This window comes from Phalacrocorax aristotelis, chromosome 4 (assembly GCF_949628215.1).
Source record: "Phalacrocorax aristotelis chromosome 4, bGulAri2.1, whole genome shotgun sequence".
NCBI classification, from domain to species: Eukaryota; Metazoa; Chordata; class Aves; order Suliformes; family Phalacrocoracidae; genus Phalacrocorax; species Phalacrocorax aristotelis.
In genome coordinates this window covers 18,046,912-18,067,488 of record NC_134279.1, presented here as the reverse complement: position 1 = coordinate 18,067,488, position 20,577 = coordinate 18,046,912, and the positions used below count along the sequence as shown (strand labels likewise).

At 36.1% G+C, this 20,577-nt stretch overlaps 1 protein-coding gene across 1 annotated transcript in view; it reads right to left on the bottom strand.

Moving 5' to 3' along the window:
- TTC29 (tetratricopeptide repeat domain 29) overlaps positions 1-20,577 on the bottom strand; it is a 137,290-nt gene that overhangs the window by 98,148 nt on the left and 18,565 nt on the right. The window contains exons 4-5 of the mRNA XM_075090436.1: positions 17,928-18,151; positions 8,061-8,246 (exon numbers count right to left, since the gene is read on the bottom strand). Of these exons, the coding sequence (XP_074946537.1) occupies positions 8,061-8,246; positions 17,928-18,151 (410 nt within the window). The remainder of the gene's footprint in view (positions 1-8,060; positions 8,247-17,927; positions 18,152-20,577) is intronic.

The following is a 20,577-nucleotide window of genomic DNA, read 5'->3' as shown; positions in this document are numbered from 1 at the left end:
AATCATTAGCTTGAGGATAGACATTAATCCAAATTCCAAATAGACAGAAAGACAGGCAGAATGCTGGACAAATTCTAGTTAGGGCAGCATGCTTCTTGGCCAGCCAGGAATTAAGCACTGGCCAGTCAGCAGCATGTTCACATATAGCTTTCAATTTGTTACAGTACACACTGAATCTTACCAAGCACAAGTGTTATAGAAGCATACAGTAAACAATATTGTATAAATGTAGAACAAAATGGTGGTTCCTGCTTCAAAAGATATATAGCCTCTAAATCTCTAGAACTGTGAATCTCCTTTAGATCACTGCCATATTTTGACTAGCACTCAGGCTTCCTATGAGAAGAATTACATAGGCATTTATACCTTTAAATCTCTTTTCTCTTTTGGTCTATGAAAAATCCCACTATAAAAATAAAAAGAAAGGAAATTTTGAGGCTAATCTTTTACCAAAAAACACAGGTTTATCTGGGTATCATTTAAACTGAAAGAAGTTGCTTACAAAAAAGAATCTTTAACACAGACACAAGGATAGATGAAACCAGAAAGGCCTTGGGTAGCTATTAGCTGGTAATTTGAGTTGCTTTTGCTCCTGAAGAGAGAAGCAGAATCCATTTTAGGTTGCTTTCTTCCAGTGTTGGACCTGCTCTTGTGAATACAACAATATGGAGATACTGGCTATACACCTTATGGTGGAAGCATAACCGCGTTAAATTAGCAGGTTGAATAGTTCAAATGCAACAATACTGTTATCAGTAACAGTTCTGCACTCCACAGGTAGTAAGAAGAAATTTATCACTCCTCACAAATGTTGTCCCATTGGTTTGTTTTATTTACCAGCTGTTTCTAATTTTGCACTCAGATTTTGAAGCAGTGCTTTTCATTTCTACATTTTACAGCACAATAAGGATTTGCTATTTAAGTGGGCTTGTCAGACTTGCAACACAGATAACAATATAAAGTTCTATTCATGTAGAAGGTACATGAGGGCCATCCATCCCAGCGGTGAACTTTATTCTGGCTATCCTTTAGGACTCTCTAGCAAAAGACACTACATGTTTACGTAATTAAAACAGAGTTTCAAAATGCACACACAAAAGCATAAGAAATTTCATAAGCAATTTTAACTTTTGCCTTTTTAAACCTTTTTAGTACTTGATTTTGCAGTATTAACATTCTCTTTTTTTTATCTGAATATAAATGATTTCTGCCTGAAGGCAAACCAATTGGGGAAATTCTGCTTAAACGTGCATATTTCCTCTGCACAGATACTCATGAATGTATTCTGAGTTTCTCTCAATTATTTATACATTACAGTTTTTAATTGAAAAACATTTGCTGTAAACAATTCAAAATACAAAATCAACAATTTCTTAGCAATGGATTAAATAGGACCTGTTAAGAACAAGAAAATAATCAGTTTAGACTTTTTATGTTCCAAAAGAAAAAGATGATGTTATGAACTGTCTTTAAGTTGTTGTTTACCAAACATATCTACTAATTAATCCTTAAGCTTCAGAAGCTTGAATCAAATGCTCATTAAACTCAATGGGAATCTTTCCACCAACTTCTATAATGCCTTGATTAAAAATTTTGATTTCAACAGTATGGCAAAATGATAAGCATAATCCTACTCCTTGGTCTTAATACAGATTGTCAAAGTCTGTAAGAACCCTGTGGGTCGTGTCCCTTTCCGCCCCCCCCAATCGATTAAATTTATTTACAAGTCCCCTGTATTCAGTAGGCCTTTCAACCAGAAAAGTCTATATCAGATTCTAACATATGAAGTAGACTGTATTTTATCCATGATTACAAATAGAACAATTATAGCTTTCTCATAAATTAGGTCCAATTTATTAATATTTTTGGGGTGGGTGCAGAGGGATCAGAAATGATCAACTCTGGCATAACATAAGAAACAGGAGCTTAATATTGCTTATAATCAAGGCAGTACTGGATTAAGATTGAACACTTAAAAACCCTCCATTAGTTTGCAGAACACGGCAGATTTTTTTAAATGTCTAACCCTATTTTAGAAAGGACTAAGGAGACCTTGATCACGAATTCTTTAAGACTTGCAGTCTAAAAAACACATAGAGAGACAAAATTGGGTTTTGGATTAGCTGTATGTTATAAGAATCAGCACTGAGATATTTAACATGGCTACTTGTTTTGCATTCTGTCCCTTTCTCTCAGGAGTTCTGCCTGCCTTTAGTCTTTTCTGTCTGTAAGCATTTCAGAAAAAGTATTACCTCCACTTTTGTTGATCCTTATGCGCTAGCAGAATATAAATCTGATGACTAATTCAGAGTCATCACTGCATTGAGACTAATGGCATAATTTTCACAAATCTCACAGTTCTCATACCAGGGGATATGCATTTCTAGCATGGCACTGATTTACACGTGGAATTTTTGTGAAAGTTTAATTCATTGGACTCTACTGTGATACTTATATGCTTTCTCAAAACTAGTTATTTAAATGTCTTAAAAAAATGTTTCCAAGCACTGCAACCAACAGGTATGGAACAGTGCATCTATCTTAGTAAATTCTCTTATCCTTCAAAACAGTGCGGCAGCTTGCAAACTGCCTGTTAGGAAAAGTCCTTGCAACAGTCCTAATTATCAAACTGTGACCATGAATAATTGCAGGGCAGGAAAGTCCAAGTTAGCACAAGCTAAACGCATGTGCAGGACTATTAACATCATTTTAGCACTAGCCTGTGCTCCAGTGCTCATAGACATCCCTGTGCACTGCTTAATTTACTCATGCAGGAAAGCCACCACGAGCTGTGAATATCTACTTTTGCTGCTAATGTCTGAAAGGTAAGTCCTGAGATCCTTGCATCAGTCGAGGGTAGGAGGATAGATATTTATAGTAAGATTGTAGGGATCATGTTTCCATTGCTTCCCCCAGAGTTCTTGATGTCAATCCTGGCTCCACTGTCCTGCATGCAATGTAGTACTAGCCTATCTTTTTGTAAGAGTGTGCCTTAAGGAAAGAACCATCATGCATCTGCATTAGAAAAACACCATCAGATATGTTAGTTAGTCATCTTTAAGCTTCTCTCACAAATGCAGAATTGCTTCACGTTAAGATTGAAATGTTAGTATCTGAAGTGCTGGCTTTAAAGCACTGGCTATATTTGAATGTGTGTGTACATATATATGTCTGTATATAGATGTGTACATATATTCACATGTATGTACATACACATTTATATACACACACATTTATACAAACAGCTGTATTACTTGCAATGGCCCTACTGGCTGCTTTTAGAACCAGTACACTTTCAGTTATCTGTTTTTATGTTTTTATTATGCTTTTGAACATTATAGAAATATATCTAACTTTGTTATAACCTATTTGAAGCAAATAGCTCCTACATGTACAAATTCCATGTTTCCCCTGGACTGCTTTTGTTACTGATATAAGTTATCTGAAACTTTGGGTTGCATATATTTAGGGTCTACAGAATTTCATGCATGATAGATGTTAACCATGTAATACAAAACAGAAAGCACTCAAATATTGTAATGATGAGCACTAGCAGTGTAAGAACCTATACAAACTAGTACTAGCCATTATGCTTATCAGTACACTCAGACTGTTTCTTCTGCAAGATACAATAGTGTAAACGTGAAGTTCACAGTTAACTTTAGCAGAATTTACAGTAATATATTAGAACTCTCAGACTGTGAGAATCTTCTTTTTCTGATATGCAGAACAATGCACACATTTATAATGACTGTTATTATTCCTGTGTTTTGAATGTGTTTTTAGAAGTGAAAATATTTTTTCAATTAATTTTTATTAACTGAGATTTTGTCACAAAGCCTGTCTTACTTGGATGACAAGTAATGTTGGATTTAATGCAAGAAAAAACCTACTAAAATATGACATTGCTTTTCAATGTGTATAAAGTGTCATCAGCATGTTTAATAGCTATATGAGAAAATGACGACTAGCAACCAAACTAATAAAACAATTTATGATCAGCCCCCTGAGGAAAGACAAACTATGGGGTGAGTTCAGCTAATTGAACAGGACCATAACCTGAACAGTCCTACAATAATCAATGAATAGCATCTCATTTTGGTAACTTGTAAACAGAGACCTTATTTTAGAGTTTTTTAAAAGAAGAGGTTAAAATCTCATTCTGCAAAGAACTGTGACTAAAATCATGTTTGCTCCAAGCAGAATGTTCCATTTATGTCTGCAGCAGGCTACTCAATTATTATGTTTTTCCTTCCCTTATGTACTGACAGCCACTAATCGCCTGCATCCAAATACCATGACTGAAGTCTATACTGCCAACACCTCAAATATTTAGCTTTGAAGATTAATGAACATCAGATTATATCCATCCTTTAGGACAGGGACCAGGCTGAAAGTCAAAGAACTTTACATTTGATTACACAAAAATTACCCAGCAAATGTATTGATTTGCTTCAAAGGCAAACAACAATCTTTAAAAGTACATGTTTAACTTTATACTCCCAAGCAATCAGTCCTAAGCATATATAGACAGCTTCCATGCACAAGTAATGAAAAATACACTACTGGGTGAGAGAATTGAAGGAAACTGGTACAAGATATTTACATCTAAAAGGATGCACACATGAATGTCTGTAAGACAAACTTGTCATTCTTGTAAATTCTCCTGTCTTGGCTGCACTATTAATCAATGCAGTTAATATAGATATGATGATTTAAGTCAGATGAAAGTATCATGTAAATGTTAGGCATCATTCACATCCCTACACACATCCCTGTTTTTATATAGGAACACATACTTACTCCCATATGTATATATTAATACATACATGTCTATACATGTTTATCTCTTCCTGTATATATGTATATATTCCCATAGGAAGTGGGCATCTGACTCATTCAGTTCACAAACAAGTTAGATTACAGCATTATAAATAACAGAAAAAAAGACCATTGAATTTACAAGCTGTATCTATCTGTTCTAATATAAAAAATAGCATGTTATAATTTTACTTGTAACATCATTAATACTTGTGCAATTTTATACAATGCCAACTCAACATCTGCTCTTACACTTTTTCCGCAACCAGAACTTGTGATTTAATTTTTCACCCACTGAAAATAAAAAGTGCATGGAATATATCTGCTGTCTTTTTCTCAGTGGTCCCTCAAATCAAATCTTACGCTTACTCTCTCAGCGTCTTAATTTTTTCACCTCTCTCTATGGAAAAAAAAAAAAAAATTTGCAAAAGACAGACCCTACAGATTCAGTGAAGGTTTACCCTGGGCAGTGAAAATGCACCTTGCTTTATCTCTCCTTACCAATGTTAACAAGAAGCATTTCTTCTGGAAGTTTTTAATATTTTACAGCAGGAAAATGAAATTTCCCCTCCTCTGAGCATCTGAAAGTATATTTCATAACTTTACCTATCTGCTTTTGTAATGGGCTTAGAGATATTTAAGTATTCAACAACTTCTGCTTAATACATCATAAAGTAGGAAATGCTGAATTTTTTTTCAGGAGTTGTTCAGTAACAGTAGTAAGTCACACTCAGTATGAGCCTTTTAAGGTACAGATAGGTGGGGGTGTTTGCTTTTGTGCACCGTCTTAAAATTTTACTTTTTTAGTAACCAAAGGACCAAGTGAAAAGGATGCAAAAAAATCCAGCAACTTCAGTAATTTTATTTTACTGAGTATCAGACAGATAACCTAATTAAACATTTTTCACTCAAAATGAAAATTACTTGGTTGTGACTGGGCTTTAAGCAAGTACTATCTTATCTACTGGGCAACTGGATTTAGCTTAACTTCAATTCCTGGAACAATACTGGAATAAATAAATAAATAGTAAACCAGATTATTCCCAAGCATTTAAACATGAAAATATTATAGCCAATACCAATATATCAAAAGCAAGTGTTATCAAACCAACCTTCCCTTTAAGTTAGTAAATTCTTTCTCACTGTCATATAAATTTCTTTTTAAGTGTTAGGGAAGCATAGTTCACCTGCAACTATTAGGTGAGTGCAAATTGGTTAGGAAATCCAATATAGACATTGGTTATCAGTAGTTCATTGTCAGTATGGAGAAAGGTACTCAGCAAGGATCCACAGGTGCCTGTCCTCGGTCCATTTTACTACTTAGTATTTTCATTAAGGACCTGAATTACAGGACAGAAAAATGCTTTTTGAATGTTCAAATGAGACCAAACCAGGAAGAAGAGAAGGCATGTTGAAAGACAGCTTCAGAATTCATAACAACCTTGACAGTTTCTCAAAACCACCTACAAAACACACATATTGCATTTAGGTAGAACTGAGTGGTGATCCCAGAATGTGGAATAGAAAAGCTAGGTAATGATTCTTCAGAAAATAATTTAAATTACTGAAGATCATGAACTGAATAGAAGTATGAAATTTATGCTTAAACAAAGAATGTAGATGTCATACCTGAAAACACAAATAAAAATACAGCTTGTAAGAAAAGTAATCCTTCCATTTTATTCATCATTGGTATGAACTCAAATTTTAAAACTGAATCCAGCTCTGGGTGTTGCAGGCAAGAAAGACATGGCAACAGTCCAGAGGAAAACAATGTGAATGACCAACAGTATAGAAAACACGAGGAAATATTGAAAAAGGTGTAATGTTTCAGCTTTAAGAAAACACTGGGAAAAACAGGACAATAACTTTTCCATTAAAAAAAAAAAAACCCAAACAAAACCTGCAGGTTTTATGTCCACAATTTTGCTAGGAAGTAAGGCTGTATTTCAAAACACACCCGTTCTGTCAGACATTTACCAGAATTACACTATTTTCACAAAATAGTTCAATTTCTGTGAATCTTTTTTCTGAGAAAAGCCATTTATTTGAGAAACCATCCACAAGCTGAGCTCCAAGTTAAAATGGTTTCAACCCACAAAGTCAAACTTAAAAACAAAAATGTAATGACTATACAAATCACATATATTTGAAGCAATGGTTAGGCATCCAGTACACTTAGGAATTAGAGCTGGCAGATAGGTTCTATTCAGTTACTTGAGGCTCACTCATTGCTTGCCTTCCCACGACGTTAAAGGATTTTAAGGAAACATAGGAAAACACTTTTTTTTTTACACCCAAACTGCTATATACACACAAATCCCTCTGCCATGAAAGGTAATGTATGTTTTTAAGTATAGAAACAAGGTTCGTCTTGATATAAAAAGAGTAATATTTTTTTACAGTGAGAACAATAATTCACTGGAACAACCTCCCCAGGGACATGGTAGAGTCCCCTTCACTGGAGGTTTTCAAGATGTGATTATTTCAGCACCCTGTCCAATCACATCTAGTCTTCCATTCCTAAGAAAGGTTGGACCAGCTGATCTTTCAAGGTCCCTTCCAGGCTGGGCTGTTCTATGATCCTAATTACTTCTTCTGATTTCAGAGACTCCCAGTTTGAGGATACAGATACATGAATGGAGAAACCGAGCTTGTGGTGAGGGGTAAATCTGAAGCAAACACCAAGGTGGCAGTCATGTACAAACAAACAGGGTGTCATTTTCAGTCAAGAGAACCAGAATGTAGTTTTTAAAAAGAACACAAAAACATAGGCTGTTTTATCCAAGCATAAGTTGGAGGCAGGATTAAACTGAATTACTTGTTCATACCTCTTATATCAACCCAGTTTGTGTAACTACCGATGTCATCCTACACAAACACCTGTGACCTGAGGCAGCATTAGCTATCTCTTGTCAAAACCAAGCAAAAGGAAATAAGGTCAAACCCAAAGAACCTTTGTGCTAAACAAATGCTTCCTTCAAACCTGCGTTGTTTTTCATCTGATTACTTTCAACTGTAGATGGAATGTCAGAGGAAACAGGTCCATGAATAATTATAGTCTGTCTTCCTATAGGCTGCTCCAAAAATTAAAATTGCAACAGTTTTAAAATTTCTTTTAAATTATGGTTACAAATCAATTTTACATTTAAATACTATGACCTGCAATGAAACAGAAATTGCCAAATATGACTGTCTCAATGCTGGTACAATGTAGCTTTAGGATCTCAGTGACTTACCTTGTTCTTCATTGATGAGGCCCATATTTGCATGTGCTTGTGCCTCTCTTTTCCCAGCATCAATTTTTATTAGTTGAGCAGTGTTAAAGCATTGCTCATAAAAGTAATTACTTAACCATTTGTCCTCAGGGTCATTGAAACAGTAGGCCAAATTAAGCTGGTTATCGTACACCTCCTCATAGCGTCCTTTAAAAACAAAAATTACAATCAAAATGTTAGATTATCATCAGCTTTCAGAAACCTTACATATTACAGCAATAACCACATAATGAAAGTGAAGAACTATAAATATATCCATCACTCAAATACAACCAAGTTCTCCTACATATCCACTCAAAGATATATGATAAGGGGAAATGATAACCTTACAAATTAGGCAGAATTATCATCTCATCATTTGTATCTAAGGTTTGAATTCAAACATGCCAAAACCTCATTTTTAGTTTAGAAATTTGGCTTTGAGAGGAATAATTATCAATATATAGACTTCATGTATTCCTAATCAGAACATTCTTCATGGCCATAATTTTTCATGCCTTTTCTTCCCCCTCAAGGCTGAAAACAAACCTCTTAGGTACCTCTTCTTCAGAATATCCAGTAGTGTACATCATACAAAATTCATTCATACATTAGAAACTAAGACTATTTTGGTATAATAGCCTCAAAAATCTCTGCAAATGATACTGGAATGGAAGTAATAGAACTGGTTTGGGCTTAATATACATTTATCTATCTATCTGCATGCGGGTGCACAAATATGCATATATATATGTAAGCACACCTATACATATGCATAGACAAAAAAGTCAAGACATAGTTGGGGTTAATCCAAACTAACCAATTTAGATACAGACATGGGTTACCTAGGATCCCTTTACTCTCAAAGAAGAAAAGCAGATAATTCTTGGCTGTGACTTCTCTCATCCCAACTTAAACATCTATTGCAGCACAAGGGAACACTTCTAAAGATTATCTCAAAAGTAAAAGACAGAGGTTCCCATGATAATTAGAAGTACCTAACCAAATAACCACATAAACAGAGAAATACAAAACCTAATTATAGCCACTAACATAAAGATAACAATACACATTATATATAGATTACAGCTAAGTGAAAATGAACTTATAAGATACCAGAGGACACATACAAATGGTTACAATAACACAGTAAGGGGAAAGATAATTGGATTGTCATTGGGGTAGAACACTAGATACAGATTTGTTGCCTTTGAAATCTTTGCTACAAAGTATCAAGGCACTAATGCGACATAAAATTACGCAAATAACTTCAGGTAGTGCCCTACAAATCTCAGGAGATGGAACTGACCTGAGGCAGACTATTGCTACTGCCACAGCTTTGATTGAATGAACTCTAATGTGACCCTCTGATGGCTATCCTGCCAGTGAATAACAATGAGAAGTGCACAAAGACAACCATGTCTCTGTAATTGTCTTGGACAGTGGCTGACCAGATATGCTGGTCATAAAATAAACCCCCGAAAATAGAGTTTTAAAAGCTGTATTATCTTCTGTATTCAAAGTCTGATGTACAAACCAAGAAATTGAGATTATTCTGACAGTGGTAAAGGTAGTATGCCAGACTTAGTAAAGGTGAACTTTTATCTCCCCGGGAGAAGAAAAATACTAGAATATGTAAGTACTCTCTTTTATAAAATCCTCCATAGGTAGTTCAGTTGTTAAAGCTTTGACCCCTCTGATTTTGTATAGCAAGTTCTCCACAACTGATAACGGAATACACGTAGACAAGCATTTATCTGTCGACACACACAAAAATTACCTGCACCCCTTATCAGAGAGGGAATGATGGCACTGGAATGTGACACTGAATGAACAGAAAAAGTTTGAATCACGCAAGCAATTGTAAAATGGCTCCTGCAAGACAAATTCCTGTTCTTAAATAACAAAATCAAGAGAGCACATAGATAAAGGTTCAAAGGCTGATCCCATTAATCTTTCAAAAATGACATTAATTTCATAAAACATTGGAAGCTAAATTCAAGTCTTCCAGAGCATTTAGTTACAGGACTGTGGGAGCACTGCAAAGATTAACATCTACCCAAAATGGCATCTACACAGAACAAACAGAACTTGATGGAGCAGATGATGAGGCCCAATAGTTCACAGTTTTGGACTTAACTGAAGATCTGAAGCAGGACTAGGAACACATCTTATGGGCAATTATCCAACAGAACATTTTTTCAATGCCAAATTACCAAATTGGAAGGCAGCAATATTTCACAAAAATTAAGCAGAAAACAAATTAAAAGTCATGCTATGTTGCAGTACTTGTTTTATAATACTTTAATATTTTTATGTTTTTGTTGCAGAATATAAATTACAGAAAATGGACCTCTTTCACTTTGTTTGGTCTGAACTTTTAAAAATATTTTCTTTTCATTGTCCTTTGCAATGGAAAACAACTTTGGATTTTGGTGTCTATGCACAAAAGGAAAGCCCCCCTATCAAACCTTGCTGAGATCTTTTCGTTAAACAGAGATTTAAAAAAAAAAATCCCTTTGACTTGAGCTTAAACCCCACGTACTGAACACATATAGTATTTCCTGCTCTGCATCAGGATCTCTTCAGGTGCATCTCAACTGCCAAGTAAGATCTCCCATTGTCACGCTGAAGCCATAGTCCCTGACTGGCCCACTGAACAATATCTTTGTCTTTTCCTGGGATCTTCTCAAGAACTGTTCCCTTGGCAAAGGTGTGCATGGAACAGAGGATCATTCAAATGCATGGTCTGCAAGGTCCATGGTCTGTGTTCAGCTAGACAGCTACTAAGCACTGCGATGCACAGGGATAGTGAGGTGGAATGTATGACAATCCCAACAGAACTAAGATGAGAGCAAAGAAACATATGGAAGATCTGCAAGCCATACTAGTGTGATTTAGGTACAACTGCTGCCACATCTGTATGATCTCCTTTGTGACAGGATGTACTGGAAGGCAGGAAAAGAAGTACAGAAATAGTCTTTACAGAACAGATGAAAACAACATCATTAAGAGATGCTGGCTTGGTATTTTCCTTGAAGAAGAGGTTGTACTTGTTAATGAACAGAACTTGTACTCATTTTTAAAATATAGGTATCACAGAGAAATTTTTCAACATCCATTTATGTCTGGATATTTTCCACTGAAAAAAACACTAGTCAGTCATTTGTTCCTGCCAGAAGGTGGCCATACAGGAACTTTTCAACATCTGGTAACACTCATCTTCCAGTTGAGTTAGTTGTTTTTCACAAGAATGACTTGATTATAACTGACCACTGGCTCCTGAAGACATATAAAGGAGTGGCCTAAGATCAATTAAACCATTAGGAGTCATTTCTGGTGTCAGAATGAGACACCATTAATACTGGAAGTTTCATTTTTCTTTTGCTGGAGAGATCAATACCAGTGACTTAATAGCAAGACAACTGATGCAGCGAAGAATTCACAGAAAGATCCAGAATGGAGGCTGTCAGGCCACAGAGAAGCATAAACAGTAATAGAATATGGTGCTGTAATCGGTTTATTTGCACCTGGATCTATACATGGCAAAGAATCAGTCCCATTTGCTTGCTCAGGACAATCATACCTCTACATCTACAGATAGAGGACTACCCAATCATTCCTTTTTCCAGAAAGTTTATCCATAAGCTAAACTCACACACAGATGAAGAAAGGTTGCAGTGAGTAACATGCTGACACCATCAAGTTTCAAATAGAGCCTCTGTTTCCAAGATGTGATGAGGCAGGATGTACACAGAGCACACCCCTCCCAACACTGCTAGATACATAAGGGCAATATATTCAATGAAAGCACAATCTATACAAAGATGCTAAGGAAATGGTTAGGGTATAATTTTGCCAAGTAGGGATAAAGCTATCTAATGATAATGATACAAAGAAATTAGCTGTTAATCTGGGACACTGAAGGGGGCCTCCAAGACATTGCAGTGGAAACACACTTATGAAACTTTCTAAAGGAATGTTGCTTCTGTTAAAGTCAATGGTAGTTCTAGAATTGGCTATATTTTGAGAAGGCTTGGCTTATTTCCTGGGCAGAATCACTTCACTTTTTGTAAGATAATTACAAAAATAATAAACTCCTTTATTGGTCTCTAGCAACTGCTGTGTCTTTTTCTGTGATACAATATTAAGTAAAGAAGGACAAACCTGCTAGAAAATAAAACAGCATTCCATTCCCCATCCCCCCAAAACCAAACAAAACTACACCCCCTCCAAGCAAATATTAAAAGAGATTTTGGTATGTTTATCCTTTTTCTTTTTTAATGCATAACCTCTTTCCTTTTTTTTTTTTTTTCCAAAATAGCATGGGTAATATGGTTATTGCAATGTTTCTAGCCCAGCCTAAGGCGTAAGTGTGAAATCTTACAGAAAAGCTTTCCACTGTAAAATGCTAAACTCTGTTTTCAACCTTAAGTACCTCACAAAGAAAGATTTTTCCAGTGCAAACGCATCAAATGCTCATGCTTTCTTTGTATACTTTATGAAAAGTAATCTTTTACAACAACAACAAATGATAACTCATACTGTCAAAAGTTTTTGCTACACTGAAGTGAGGAAAAAAGAGCCAAGTTAGCATTTCCTTCTAATTCTGTGTGTCTGATATTCTCTAGAACAATAATCAGCAGTCTGTAGCACATGCACAGATTCAGCGTTTAGCACACAGCATACCACAAAGGTTGCATGGGGTCAAGAACCAGGAGGAGATGGAATCTGAGAAAGACAACAGCTTCTAGGTCTTAACTCCTACTCCCCACCAGCTGCCCCAGTAATCAACTGATAAGCAGCATTTGCCCCTTCGAAGGAATGTTCATACCCAATTACAGGTTCCATGCGTTCGCTTTGGAACAGTGAACACAGTGATCTGCCACTCTATAGTTCTGACTACTCAATACATGTTGCAGCCACTCAACTATGGCATTTTCCCTGTTTTTGCTCCCCTGCTCTAGCAAAGTAGAGCCAATGGCTGAGATATCTCTCCCTTTAATTGTTCTTGAGTTGTAACTTGCCTTGCATCCCCTTCAACTTGTACACACAAGTAAACCAACTCACTCTAGCAAGCACTGATCATATGACCTCTTCAAGGCCTCTGCTAGTCCTAGGTAAGGATTCAGTTAGGGTTCAAGCCTACATTTAATATGTAATTCAGGTGTAATCTGAAGAGCAACACTTTTCAAGCCCTTCTGAAATAATACTGGGACAGGTGACCTCTAATTTGACAAAAACCAAATTTGGCACACCATCACTGAGAGGCTGGCCTCAGTCTAAAACACATGATTGATGCTTTATGGTATAATCTGCATACTATCAATCATTCTTCTAGTAGGTTCAGTGCTGACTAAATAAATAAAAGTAGCTACACAATACTTTGACAAGATGATTCAAAGAATCATGGCTTAGCCTAATGAGCATATAGACCCAACAAGTAAATTAGCAATGCATTTTAAAACAATAACACAGACTGTGGAAACCAAGTAGTGTTTTAAAGAATTGTGCTGCTTTTGGCTGGGATAGAGTTAATTTCCTTCATAGTACCTAGTATGGGGCTGTGTTTTGGATTTGTGCTGGAAACAGTGTTGATAACACAGGGATGTTTTAGTTACTGCTGAGCAGCAGTTACTCAGAGTCAAGGCCTTTTCTGCCTCTTACCCCAACCCACCAGCGAGCAGGCTGGGGGTGCACAAGGAGCTGGGAGGGCACACGGCTGGGACAGCTGACCCAAGGGATATTCCATGCCATATGACGTCATGCTCAGCATATCAAGCTCGGGGAAGAAGGAGGAAGGGGGGGATGTTCAGACTGGTGGCATCTGTCTTCCCAAGTAACCATTACACGTGATGGAGCCCTGCTTTCCTGGGGATGGCTGAACACCTGCCTGCCCATGGGAAGTAGTGGATGAATTCCTTGTTTTGCTTTGCTTCTGTGGGTGGCTTTTGTTCTACCTATTAAACTGTTTTTATCTCAACCCACGAGTTTTCTCAGTTTTACCCTCTTGATTCTCTCCCCCATCCAACCAGGGGTGAGTGAGTGGGTAGCTGGGTGGGGCTTGGTCGCTGGCTGGGGTTAACCACAACATTCATATGGTAAACTCTGTAAATACCAGCTTAAAGGTTTTAATTTCACCTTTGAATGTTTTTATCTGAGAAACAGCAATATTATCATTATAATGAACTGTTATTGCAGGCACATGTTACACTAGGTTCTGTTCAAAAATTCCAAAATATAAGTAAAAGACTTCTTACTTGGATTTCCTGTGTTCCTACTTCTTTTCTATGTCCCATCCAAACACACAGAAATATAAAGAGTAAAATTTTGTCTGGGCTTTAGACAGACAAAATGGACAAAAAGAAGTCTACTTGGCACACCTCTGCAGGGTATGGTCATCATTTGTTCATAGGGTATCAGCAGCCAAAGGATATTTAGTTAGGAACCCTCAATGTCAGACGAAGATGGACTCTCTCCTGCTAACTCTCAGAACGGTACTGAGTAGGGGCTACGGAGCTATGGTTTTTCAAAGGCATAGCAACAACAACCCACCAGCACTGTATTATACCTTTCAAGGACAATTACACCTTTAAGTGAAATTACCCTGAGCAGTACAATCAGTCAGGCAAGCAGGTGATCGGGCAGGCCATTCCATGGCTTCAAAATGTAACTTTCTTTTGGAAAAAACCCCAAATATTTTCATACCATGTGCCAAGAAATAACTGTATACATCAAATGCTGAGCTATGTATATACACTGCTTTGACATTTATCAGACATTCTTCTGTAAAAAACACTACCACTATACATATTTAAACAGCTAAACTACTTTTTTTTTTTTTTTAAGCTACAGAGACCAGAACTAGTAAAAAGAGGGGTCAGTCTACAATAATGAATGAAGATCAAAGAATAATTAGGAACAACTCAATTCTGAAGTCAGAAAAACTTACACTCTTTGTATCAAAAAAGACCAAATAGGAATGCATTCCACTATTGCCAACATTTCTGCCAGCATTCTTGGGATAATAGTGTACCTAGGGCAAAACAACTCTGTCAGCTGTTTTTGTGAGAAGCTGCAAGGACTAGTGCTAGCTCTCTATTTTTAAATACTTGGGAGGTATTCCAATACAATAACAATGAGATTAAGTGGGACAGAAAAAAGATATTTTCTTTGCACACAGTATAATATTGGTAGTAGCCAATTTAAAAAAAGATGACTCCTGAGTGATTTGAAGTTCAATCAAAACGTTTCACTAAAAGTGAAAACAGAAAGAACATTCACTGGTGTATGTAAAGGTAAACGGTCTGTACAGTATAACACTGATAAACAAAATGTCACTATTTTCAAACCCAGCAGTAAAGAAAATATTTGCCTTTTGATATCAACCTCCACATTGTGATGGATAGCACTGATTCTGTACAAACAATTTATGGCCAGCATTCCAGTGTCCTATAACTACAAACCATGAAAAAAATGAAGAGATTAACATATTCCACCAGTAAATACAGAAAGTGAATGAATACCTACCTTCCTCTGTGCACTATGGTAACAACCATGAAACTCTACACTTAGGAGCAGCAATTCTAAGTTATAATCACATTTAAGACAGCAACACTTTATGAAACAAAAATATCAAGTGAGAAAAAATAAGTAACAAATAAGAAAATTATTTGCTGACATAGGAAGCAAAGTTTAGTCTTCTACTTCCCACTTAAGATTCAAAATCAATCCCTTCATGAAGTTTAAACTCATCAACAAACTTACAAGTCATGACAATTATTTTTTTTTCTCATAATTTATACCTGCTATCTCTTCTTCAACATGGCCATTAGCTCAGGACAGCACGCCTGAGACAGGCAAACTTTCAACTAGCCTAATATTAGTGACATCAGCCACACTGTGAAACTCCAACAGTTTGGAGCCCCAAAGGTTACTTTTAAGCCTGAACTGTGGTGGCTGAAGAGCAAATGCAAGTCAGCTGCTGTTGTGACTGCTACATCATGGTAAGTTTCAGCTGAGGTGAATCTCTGAACACTTCTTAAATGGTGTCAACTGGAGTTGTCAGGAGATCATAAGCCAGAGCCCCAAGCAATTTGATTAGAATCAGGAAGTAACTGGATTAGTGGAACTACTGAATTAGTATCTGATGAGCTGTATAATTCATGTTATCTTCACAGCACTACTCGCTCTAACACATGCAACATGAATTAGCATCCAACCCTTCATGTGCCAGGTGACTCAAGGCTCACTTAAAATAAACAAGAGATTTGTGCAATGGTTTACATTGAAACTGGTGGAAAAAACAGAACTACACCTTGATCTAGCAATTCAGTAAAGATGCTTGCCAACTCTATTGGCATGTTCTCATTATTTTCTCTTCTTTTATTTTATCCAATTTTAACATGCAAAGTTTGGAGATATACTCTCCTAAAGGCAAGATACAATCAGTCAGACAATTGGTGGTACCTTGTCTCTGTGAGAGGTGAAATGCTTCAGAGCCCAGTATACAACAAATGCTGGGTTCAGTAAGGAAAGGGCCCCTGCCTTTCATAGGGGCAGAAAGTGTGCAGTCAGCAGCACCCTGACTCTCTGGGAATGTGTTTGCCAACTCTCTTGTCACACATCAGTTTGTAACACTGAAAAATATTGCGCACTGAAGGAAGGCAAAATGCTTTCCTCAAGCAGCTGCAGGAAGCAGGCCCATCAAGATAAGCCATGTCTACTACTTTTTGAACATCAAAGCATTGGCAGTATGCTTCTGTCAGGGCAGTCTGAGCACAAAACTTCTCTCTTGTACTCCTGCATGCTACGGGGATGCCTATTCAGGTTTTAGTTGTACTCTAGACAAATCTGGAGATTCCTTCCAATCATGGGCTGGCTAGACTTCCTGCCTAGAATTACAATGAATTAAATAAAGAAACACCGTTTTTGGCTTTCATAGTAAACATAAAATACACATTTTAAATGAATGGGTTTTTTTAGTGCTGAAAGGTTTTTTTTTGTTGTTCCTTTTTAAAATGAAGTTGTCTGTTTCCACATTTCAGTCAAAAAGCTTAGGTTCCCAACTCGCAAGCTTTATTGTAGATTTTCATATTTGTAGTGATCAAAATGCAACTTGAAACAAGCCAACTATAGTAAAATCAGGTCAGTCATGAAACAGGATTGCAGCTAGAGCTTTATCTGCCTCCATCTCTATAATTATTCAAAAGGAGAAAGACAGAGTAAGTTATGTTACTATTTATAGTAAAAGGAAATGATAAATATGAGCGCTTAGTAAATAGAGGGCAATAGAGAAAATACAGTAATTTGGAGTTATATGTTCACTAATATCTAGTAATTCACAGGTGGCATGTTACATCTGTGTGCTGCATTTTATTTGACATGTTCACAATCCTTTTTAAGTCAGTCACAAATCCAAACACAGTTAGCAGACAGGTTATTTAATAAAATCAGATTTATAAAACTATTACAGTGTGAAACAGCATTTCACCTATTAAATTTTTCTAATACAAAACCAGCTACGAAAATCAAAGGAGAAAGAAAAACAATAAATAATGAAACTATGAGCAAATAATAGAGATGTTACCAAAGCTATAAATACATGAAACATTTCTGATGATATCATAATGCACTCTATACGTTTTCCCTTTTTTTCTTCACAAAACCTCTCCCAATACCTGCAGTTCCTAATAATTTATTCCGTAACTACAGCTTAGTTGACTAAGGCTGAAATGTGCCATGATGCAGTAACGTTTTAAATTCATACATGAAAAAATTTGGAAGCTTCCCCCAGGCATTCACGGCTGCAGCTCCCGCTGCTCTGCTACCCACAATCCCCCCATTTACCTGCTCGCTGGGCTGCCTCAGCCCTGGTCAGGAAGTGGTAAAGCTGATCCAGCTTATCAGGCTGCTCCTCCAGGGACTTCTGCTGCCATATGGCTGACCCAGGCCCTGCAGCCTCCCTCAAGGCATTCCACTTCTGTATCAGAGTGAAGAACTCGGAGAAGGACTTGTGATAACCCTGTCGCAGCATGTCTATGCAGATGTTCTTCTTGTATGAATTCCTGTTACTGGGAATAAAAAAGATAGATTTTAAGCCTTTAAACCTGTATTCTGCTCTCCACCTTACCAAATAAGTACAGATAACTAAAACAGCTTTCAAGAAGACACCTCTGCAGTTCAGCAGTGGGGAAGGGGTATTTTTTATGCCGCTCAGAAAGTGTTTTGCTAAAATACGATTCCAAGTGTCATACCCTAGGGTAGCAAATTTGGCAATAATGAATAAGTATCAATATATATATTGAAAACATGTTAAAAATATACTGGTATTCTTTAGCTGGTATTGATAAAAAACGCTGAGTGATGGGAAGAAAACCCTGTGTTTACATTAGCTCATGAAAACACAATGAAGTCTTAGTTTGCTTTAAAACAGTGCACAGGGAAAAATGGGGACATTCCACATGTCAAAACAATGTATATGTTAAACAGTTTTGCTGTAGGACATGATGGCTTGGTTTAAAACGTCAAACAAATGTTATGCCAGAAACGTAATCATTAGATATTATTTTGTGTCTGTTTAGCATAGAACTTCAGCCGGGACTGGTTGGCTGATACAAAAGTTTGATAATTTCTCCCTAATTTTAAAATCAAAAGATGCAATGATGAATTTATATCAAAGTTTTCTCATTCATAAACTCTGATAAGATATACATATCAAAAAGTTGTGTAATCAAATATTCTCAAGAGGTAGTATTTCTTTTGAGGTACTATTTATGGAAATAATAAAAATATTTCTTTTATGTGGCATGAAACAATCATCCTGTCCTATCCTGGAGAAAACTACGAGTCCGATGGGACTGCCTGCAACACTAAAGTATAGATGTAAAGGTTTGCAGGCTTAGGTATCTAGTGTGAGAAAACAAACCTTTGTCCCAGTAAAACAGTAAGGACCCAGATGTTACCCAGATCTTATTTTATATATTCCATTAAGTTTCCAAGCTGTTTCAAGACTGTTCTTTTAGATTAAAATCCATTTAACTTCAAATTCTCAGCAGCTTTAAAACAAACATGGAATTCTGAAAACTGAGATTTGTAGTGTATGTAACACATTTAGGTGACCTCATGCTAAACAATAGCTTAATGAGACTAATACTTCTAGCCTAAAAAGAGCTACTGCAGATCTTTAACAACACTAATAAGATGGAAGCGATGTAAGAGACTTCTTAGCTAGAGGTCAATGAAATAATAATGTGAGATATAAGAAGTAAACAATCTGAATTATTTCATAATTAATATGATTAAAATAAAATCTATTAATTACTACATTGATGCACATTAATCCTTCACATGTATTTTTCACATTTCAGTTGCAAAATGGAACACAAAAATACTACAAAATCCTGATACAACTTAGACTAGACAGTACTGAATTTGTTTAATATATAAATAGGTGGGTTTTGAGATTGAAAAGCACACATTGTTCACACAGACAAGGGAAAATATACAACTATTCTGTACCAGAAATCATTTTGCAACATTTATCTTAGAAAAGTAAATGAGAAATAACTTTAAACATTTACATTTTAATTTGCCAGAATATGCTATATTTGTCATATATCAGATGCACAGTATATAGCTTAAAAATACTGTAAAGGTATTATGTTAATACCATACAATGTATTCTTTACTCTGTATATGGAACACTTCGGTTTTTTCTGTTCTAAAATTCTATCTAACTAAAAAAATTAAAGAATATAGGTAAAAAATTCCTACCAACTTCCAAAGGCCTACGACTGAATCCTACAGTAATATAACTCAGAGCAGTAGAATAACAATCTTCATAGCAGACCTAACAGGCATATTTATTTATATAATGTGATCTATATAAGTGTATATGTGTGCATGAATTAGGTCATTAGATGTATTGGAAGTAAACAAGAAAAGTACTGCTAAAAGATCTTATCAGTGACTAAACAAAACATCATTCAGTTAATTTTTAACACTCGCTGCATAGTCACTGAGCACAGTACCAATATTCATATAGATAGAAAAACTGTGTCCACGTAACATGTTACCTCCTGTAGACTGATGCATTTTACTTGAAGTGAAAGCACATTTTCCCCACAACGAGACAGCATTGTTAGCAAACCAATACAGGAAAACAAAACATACAGTAAAATAGGTCAGTTTTAAAAATTAGTGTCAATATTCTTTCAATAAGTCCCATCCCAATTAATAAAGAAATTGAAATAATGCTGAAATAATCATATGGTAGAGAGCACATGTTTTCCTTAGGCAAAGATAACTGATTTTAACTTGCAAGCAATGAAGCTATCTACTGCACAACCGGTCAAATTTTAGAGGCATAAAGATAAAAGTTATCTCTCAGTTATGCTTAAAAACAGAAAATACACAAAGTGCAAAACAATGATACTATCGCTTCCTTAAGTTTCTGCAAGCCACAAGTGACTGATCACACACAAACAATAAAATAGGG